Source organism: Limulus polyphemus, unplaced genomic scaffold (assembly GCF_000517525.1).
Source record: "Limulus polyphemus unplaced genomic scaffold, Limulus_polyphemus-2.1.2 Scaffold1573, whole genome shotgun sequence".
Taxonomy (NCBI): Eukaryota; Metazoa; Arthropoda; class Merostomata; order Xiphosura; family Limulidae; genus Limulus; species Limulus polyphemus.
In genome coordinates, this window is record NW_013667183.1 from 178,180 (window position 1) to 186,463 (window position 8,284).

The window sequence follows — 8,284 nt, forward strand, 5'->3', positions numbered from 1 at the left end:
GGTGGTGGAGGTAATTAAAATATATATATATATATATATATTCTTAAAGAGCACATTTTCTTTTTTCTAAGCAAAAAACAAAACAAGTAATAATTACAGTGATACTTTACACTCTCCAGAGATAAATACTTTTACTTAAAATTATTTAAACAAAGCTAAGGCTAAGCCAATATGTAAGAAAGTTGAAAAAAAATCAAACAATTAGGGAATATGGATATTAGTAGATTTTTATATACACTACTATAATGTAATATCATAAAAATAAAAGCTGTTTTAATTTCTTAACAATGGTGAATGCCATCATAACTTGTCTTTTATGATATTATGTACAAAACATTTCTTGCTGAAATGATATTAAAACATTTAATTCACATCAATAAGAAATAAGAAAAATTCAGAATCATGACTGAGTTATAAAAAATTTCAATCAAAAGTAAAATTTATCCACATTTCTTAGAGAAAGCTGTTTGATGTCAGATCTGTTACAGTTATGTTCTTCAACTTTCAGTTCATGTCAGTAGATGTGATTGCAAATGTGAACTAGTTTTGAATTTTACTGTGGTTTTGGGAGGAAAAAAACAAGGACATACAACTGGAAATCTATCAGTACAAAATAATATTGCATGATAAATAGAAAACAAATAAAAGCATCAGATCAGTTATATGTGCTTCTTGTAATACTAGAATTTAACTATGAGGAACTCTCTAATAGCCATAAGATGATTCTCAGTGTAGTTTTAAATAAACTCTTTAAATGCTACAAGGTGTTGTGTATGGGTACATAACATCAACATTGCTATTAGATGGAGCTGATTTTACAAAAATATCAAGTAAAATGTTTTTAACAATTATATAAATCAATAAACTAAACATATGAGAAGAGCCACACAATTCCTCTCAAAAGACAAACTTATTTATGTTTCACAAAAATTAATAAATAATAAACTACATATAATAATTGCTAACTTGAATATTACAAAATGATCATCAGTAATCCTGCTTGTAAGAACTGTTATGCTATGGAACAGAACTCAAGACTTACAATTTGAAACAAACCATTCCAATATAAGGAATCTGTAATGATAAGGAAGTTTTGAAAAGTGGGCCAGTTAGAGTAATAACAGTGACTGGTAAAACAGAGACATTCACCCTATGCGGAATGATTTTTATAAGCAGGTTTGACACACAATTTTATGAACCTTTTTGTGTAATTTTACACATTTATGAATAAGAACTTAACTTTATATCCACAGTTACAGATCACAAACTTTTATATTGCATACATCTCATTCTTTACCCAAACTGTTAATTACTTTTAAAACCTTCATTCAGTTGGCCTGAAGAAGGTTGCAGCATGCATCTAAAAGCTTATATATAAAATATAAAATCTGGTATATTTTAACTTCATTATTACTTACCCATATCATAAATCTGAAAGAATATACTATATATATGAAGTGTTGATTAGAACCAGACACTATGTAATTTTGAATTAAAAGATACACAAATAAATTCACTGCAACATACTTAAAGTTGTATGTGAAGTGTTATTTAGCACCATGAAGTATAATTCTACAGCATGCATAACACTGTGTATTATATTCATAACTTTCTTGCTAAAAACATTCTGAAAGATTTCTTAAAACAGCATTTGACAGATCAATTTAAAACAAAGGAGGTTGCTGAATGGTTAAAATAAAGAAAATTGCCTTCTAGTATTTTCTGGCACATGATTTGTCAACATAACAAATAAAAGTTATCAATTTAAAAGTACAATGTATTCCAATAAGAATATATATCAGGTACATGTTAATGTGCTGCTAATAAATGAACATAACTAAACAATTAATAATTCAATACTACTTTTTAAGTTACTAACCTGAAGCTAAGAGCTTTGTCAGATAAAGATTTTTTGATGCAGAGTTAGTGATGACCCCAGAATCAAAAGCATACGAGGTAAAACAACTATTTCTATGTTTGCAAGCAGGATGAATTATGGCATTCTTAGGTGTCACATTTGTTGTCAGAAGTACATTTTGTGACACAATTGAGGAAGAGGTAGTATTGTTGTTGTCAGGTAAAAACGTGTCCACATTACTTGATGTGTGAAGTTCATTTTGAGCTGCTATAGGATAACTAAGTGCGATATCTGTTGATACAGTAGGAGAAAGCTTAGGAAACAACTGATGATTAGGCTGAAAACAAAAAACATTTATGTATAAAAAAATTATCACATAAAAATATAGCCACATTTTGATAACACTGCAACAAGTAATTCATAATTGTAATGTACTTACATTTATTTTTATTACTATAAGAAAACCATTTGAGCAAAAGCACCAGTTTTATGCTAAAATAACCTTTTCCATGATAACTTATTCTTGAGTGAACTGCATCTTTTGTGTCTTTGCTACTAGTTGTAGCTTACAACATCAACTTGAACCAGAAGATAAGGAATGATATATGATTCTAATGCAATACTTTCTTTAGTATATTGATGTATTAGAACAGAAAAGAATTTCTTACAAAACTTGTGTTGTACATGACAAAGCTGCTATATGCTGGTTTACAGAAATATCAGATATCTAGCTACTACTTCAAATGAAAAAAATTATGTTACTTGAAAAACAAAAAGATTTGTGAAAAGTGAAAAAAAAAAGTCACAGCTCAAATTTCTTTCCGGTGCATATAATCAACTTTTTTAACACAACATCAATCAAACTGTGATAGGGATATCTGGCCAGCAGTAGGAAGAGGGTCCTCTTCCTTTCTCCTTGGATATGGGAACTGATAGGGAACATGAGCCTTCATACCAAGAATCCACATCATCATGTGTGCACATCCAACCCAACCATCATCATATCCACCAGGAATAGACATCCAGGAAATGGTAGGTAGGTAGACAGTAAAGTTTGGTGTATCTCCAGTCCAACACCAGGCAACATCCAGTCTGTGATAGGAGGAGCACACCCAGACACACATTTGAGGATTTATGTGGCTGGTCCAGCTTCATCCATCATCATATCCACCAGCAATTGACATCCAGGGGACAGTAGGAAGGAGGGTGCCTCAGCTGGAAGGGTGAACTGCATGTTGGCAGAATACACTGTCCATCAGGTCCATGGTAGAATGAGCATCAATGCCATCTACACTGGCAGAACACCACTGCCCTACTCTCAACTGAGTGGGAGTTAGTACACTCAGGAGGAAACCTTCATGGTCCACCAACCCAGTGGCTAGGAATTGGTAAGTGGCAAGGACTCTAATATTCCCCTAGAAAAAGGGAGGAGACAGTGCATTGGAGAGTCTGAAGGAAAACTACATCTAAGACAGTGCAATGGGTGACCACGACACCTTATTTTGAAAAGGAGACTGATCCAGTGACCTACAATACACAGGTCATCAGGGATGGGCAGCAATTCCTGTCTGCTTTGCTCATGTTAGTCCATGAGTGTAGAGTCCGGGGCAAACATCTTTATGAAGCAAAATACCATGAGGAATACCTACAAGTGGTCTTGTGGAAAACACCATCTCAATGGTGGATGTATTTGACACACAGTATTACAGTGCAGATTTAAGAATAAGTATACCTGATCAGGCAACACTTGCCACAAAGCAGGATCTTAAGATGAGAAAAAGTGCCCCTAAAAAGAAAAAGTAGAAAAAAGGATCATTTACCCACTCATAGAGAAATTGTGGAGCGCAAAATAGTGTTGGGAGAAAGACAAAAACCCATAAAACAAGAAATGGCCAGGTGGATCTTTATGACTGGTGAAGGTATGGTGAGTAGTCCACATACTGGCACGAATGATGTTCTCCAACAAATGACAGAAATGAGCAGCCTGGGACATGGTAAGATGAAGGATTTGATGTGAGCAGATGCAGAAAAGACAATAAACATCCAGTGAAACAGAAGAACATGCCAGGTGAATATTCTGGCAATCCCAACCCATAAGGGAATGGAGAAAGGTCACAGGACTGGGAGGAATTCCAAGGAATAAACAAATGGGAACAGGAACCACAGAAGGAAGCAGTGTGTGCCACATAACAGCAGAGAGCCTTGACTGGGCATAATTGGCAAGCAGGGTCAGAATGGTCATAAATTTGTGATATGGAAAGAAGGGTGATGGGTGTGAAGGTGGAATTACCCTCCTGAGTGGCTGGAGGTTTGGGCAGGAATGAATGATTGGAGAAAAGGACAACATAAGAACAGTGAAATAAGGAGCAGTGAAAATTAATAACAAACATGTCCAATCGACAATGTCTGCCCAACAACAGGAGGATGAAAAGAGTCTGTAAGGAGAGGTGACAGAAAGAACATGTTAACAAAGGCTTGAATAGAAGAAGGGTAAATGCATGGAGGACAACACTGAGGTTCAAATCAGGAAGATAGTAAGGGTGAGAGGGACAAATGAGGTGGAGTGAAGGAAACAAAAGATAAAGGACAGGTGAATATCACATAAAATGAAACATGGCTGAAAAGAACATGACACGGAAAGCAAAATATAGAACCAGTAAGGGAGAGGAACTGGATGCAGAACAGGAAACCAAAATTAAGGGAGCTAGAAATTGAGATAAGTGGTAAAGGCATCCAGATATGGAACACACCACTGGGAACAGAGCCACCAAAACACCAGTTGGTCCAGTGACCACTCTGTACAGAGAATTTTGTTGGGACAAGATAAGCAATTCATGACAAGATTCAGGACCCTACAAATATGATAAGCCATCAAGTGAATAAGATAGCTGTGGGCTCAATACAGGAGGTCCAGTGTCTGAAAACAAAGTTTTCTCAACTGAGTGTCCCCTTGCCTGGAGATGGATGAGACCCCAATCAAGTTGTTGAAATGCACCATCCCTAAATGGCTAGAAGGAAGTGAATTAAGCATCCAGGTAAGCACCACAACTGGAAAGAGTGGCATCCAGAAAGAGGTGACATTACAGACGAGAGGGAAGAAGAGAAACACCCATAGTGGTTTTGGCTTAATCCAACCATCAGGTGAAGTCAGTCTGTAAGGAAGGAGAAGAGGGGTATAAAAGGGTCCTAAATGAGGCTCCACTAGTCCATCAAAACCCACTGAAGATGACACATACAGGCATGACCAAGAGGTATAAATGCTTCCAGAGAAGCCCACATCCCCAAAGGAGATAGAACCTCTCATGCATTGGAGAATGAGAAAAGGGTAGAATGAAAACTAGAAGCCCTAAAGCCCAAAAATGAAGGGAGAGAAGATTGGGCCTGACAGAGTAAGGAATTGAACAATATATTGTGCACAGTCAGGAAAGACTTCTCCATCTTCACCAACCAACCAACCCAAGTGGCTTTTCATGGTAGAAACTGAGTATGAAGGGCAGAAACAGCCTTTAAGGAAGATAGAAGTAGCCAGTCAGCCAAGTAATGGTGAAAACAAAGGCCTCAGAATGAAAAATAGAGTCAAACACCCTAACTATGCAACGAAAAATGTAAGGAATCTAGGTGAGCGTGAATGGAAGATCCGGAACAGAAAAATACAACCCTGATGGATAAAATGAAGGTAATGTCTGGATGCAAGGGAAATGGGAATGTGAAAGTACACATCCGAAACACTGACCTTTATCATCCGTAGACCAAGAATGAAAGCCTATAGAAGGGACAAGTATGACTCCATGGTGAAATGAGGTAGGAACTACCAAGAAGCATTTCAGAGGTGTGAGTTGAATCAGGGAAACCCAGAGAGAAAATATGCCAAAGCATGCTCATCCAGAGTACATGGGGTCACATTGCATACTGAACCCCGAACATAACTGGTCCTCCAATTAATAAGTGTGGAAGGAAACATAGACACTGTTACACCAACCCATCACTGAGAAGAGCAGATGAGGAATCATAGGAAATGAGAAACAAAGAAAAATTATAACATACCTGAATGATGTAGTCAGCAAAAGAAGAAGGAGTTCTAGGCACTTCCCTCGAAATGAAACATGACTGTGAGGCATGGACAGAAGGAGGAAACAGGCTACCCAAATCCTCATCCTCATGTTCAGGCATAACAGCACATGGTATGAGAGAGCAATCATCAGGCGACACAAATTACTGCCTAAAGGTAGCCAACTCCCTTCAAACCAGAGCCATTACTTCCTGAGCCAATAAAGCTTACTCCGACACCATTAAAGTGACAGGAAGATCAGCTATATTAATCACAGCAGCAGTAGTAGTTGCAACATGGAATTGTGAGATCATGACGAGTAGATCTGACTGGGAAAAAGGAGAATTGAAGCTACAAAAGCAATTCCAAAATAGTGAAAACAGTATATTGGTTTCACCTTTAAACAATTCTTGGAACTTCTTGTCCTCTCCACAAAGTTAAATCATTTCCTCTTTAATGATGTCACTTATGACTAGATAGAGGGAATCCCTGCTGGGTACAATGATAACCAATAGTTTTCTAAGTTACCATGAAAGCAAGTGGCAAGAAAACTGCCCTTGTGACTTTAAACCTGTCCTTTACAAATGATATATCGATGACACTTTCCTGCTACCACATTTGCAAATTCCTTTCTTACCTTAATTCCCAACATCACGTTCACATCTGAGCTTCACATCTCTGTGTTTTGCACTTGGGACTTTCTGCAGTTTTCCCTTTATTTTGTGACATAATGTAATGACTTTAGCCTCTGAAGCTACGTGACGAGTTAAGCAGCATATGAAAGCACTATAACTGATGGTGTTACAATGAAGCAGTGCCATACATGCCAATCTCAAGAAGAACATTAGGGAAACAGCTGATGTGATTACAGAATGAGAGCTTACAAATCTGTCTGATGAATGACGTAGATCCTTGCAATGGTGCATCAAGTTAAAGAAAGGTCATGTGAGATGGTATAAGCAGTTCAAAGACACAGGATCTATATGTATTAAGAGGAGCAATAGATGATCTAACTTAAAATGAGGACACTGATGCTCAAGTAATTGAAGCCTTTCAACACTGTCTGGAAAAGTCTATGAAGAGGATGTTTGGTGAACACGACATATCAAAATCCACAGTTTTTAAGATGTGTAAAAAATATGCAAGCTTTTATAATACAGAAATGCACCAAGGTCAACAAAGATCAAGTAAAGGTGGTATAAAATCTGAGAGAACATAGATAAACATGTACTTTACTCCATGTTATTTTTCTTCATCAAAATATGCACAGATATTAGAAGTCACAATATTTATAATCACAACACAACTTAAGGTCAGAAATTATAACCTTAAATCTTCATGAATTTTACCAAACTGCCAGCCACATCATTTAAGTAATGTTTTTGACTAAGTTTAATTATTAATGAAGTTAACAAGAAGCAACAAATGTTACCCTGCTTTTTCTGCAGGGAATGAAGGAAAATAAGTGCTTTAAGAAGTTGTACTAATTTGCAAAAATATTAGTATACTTACCAGTATAGAGTAGGCACTTGAAATCATGTTTAATATGATTTATGTTTTGGTTTATTAATAATTCTGTATCAGAAAAAATAGTTCTATGTCAATACTGCATTGAGAACAACTAAATCTTCATGTTTTTTTGACACAGATATCTACAAATTATAAGTATTATGTTCGTGCATACTCTACTAAAATGTCACAACCTAATTAAGTAAGCTACAACATGCTGTATGCTGGCTTAAGCCTAATAATACGAATCATTAATATGTCAGTATAGTAGCAAATCTATGATGTATATCAATAAAAAAAAAGTAGCATATCTGAGATTACATAGTAACAAACGTTATTACAGGCTTAAAAATGAAATCAAGTGTTTGAATGCTTGAACCATACAATCATACATAAATGCAAAATGAATGATTAAATGATATAGTTAGAAAATACTGTAGAAATATTTATTAAATTTAAAGTAAACAAAAATTGAGAGAAATACTCAGTATATTAATAAAAATAATTATTTTTTGTAATCTAGGCTACATAAGGTTAAAATATTTACAAGATAAGATTATATGACAAGTCTGTTAAACTGTTTTAAACCAACTGAATGATCACAATGACTTTTGTATTCATTCAATAATGCAAGATTTATAAAGTATGGCATAAAACCATGGAACTAACAGAAGTTCTGTTTATATAAATGATTGAATTAAATTACATTTAAAATAATTCTGATTCAATTTTACACAAATTGGCACTATAATATTTTATTGTATAGGTTTTATCTGACTGAGAGACAGTGCAAAGAATTGTGTGTGTGTGTGTGTGTGTGTGTGTGTGTATGTATGTATGTATGTATGTATGTATGTATGTATGTATGT

General features: G+C 35.5%; 1 protein-coding gene across 2 annotated transcripts in view; it reads right to left on the bottom strand.

The window, feature by feature from the left end:
- Positions 1-8,284, bottom strand: part of LOC111086943 — a 45,521-nt gene that overhangs the window by 13,243 nt on the left and 23,994 nt on the right. For both annotated transcript variants that reach the window (XM_022391844.1, XM_022391845.1), the window contains exon 5: positions 1,880-2,195. In XM_022391844.1, the coding sequence (XP_022247552.1) occupies positions 1,880-2,195 (316 nt within the window). The remainder of the gene's footprint in view (positions 1-1,879; positions 2,196-8,284) is intronic.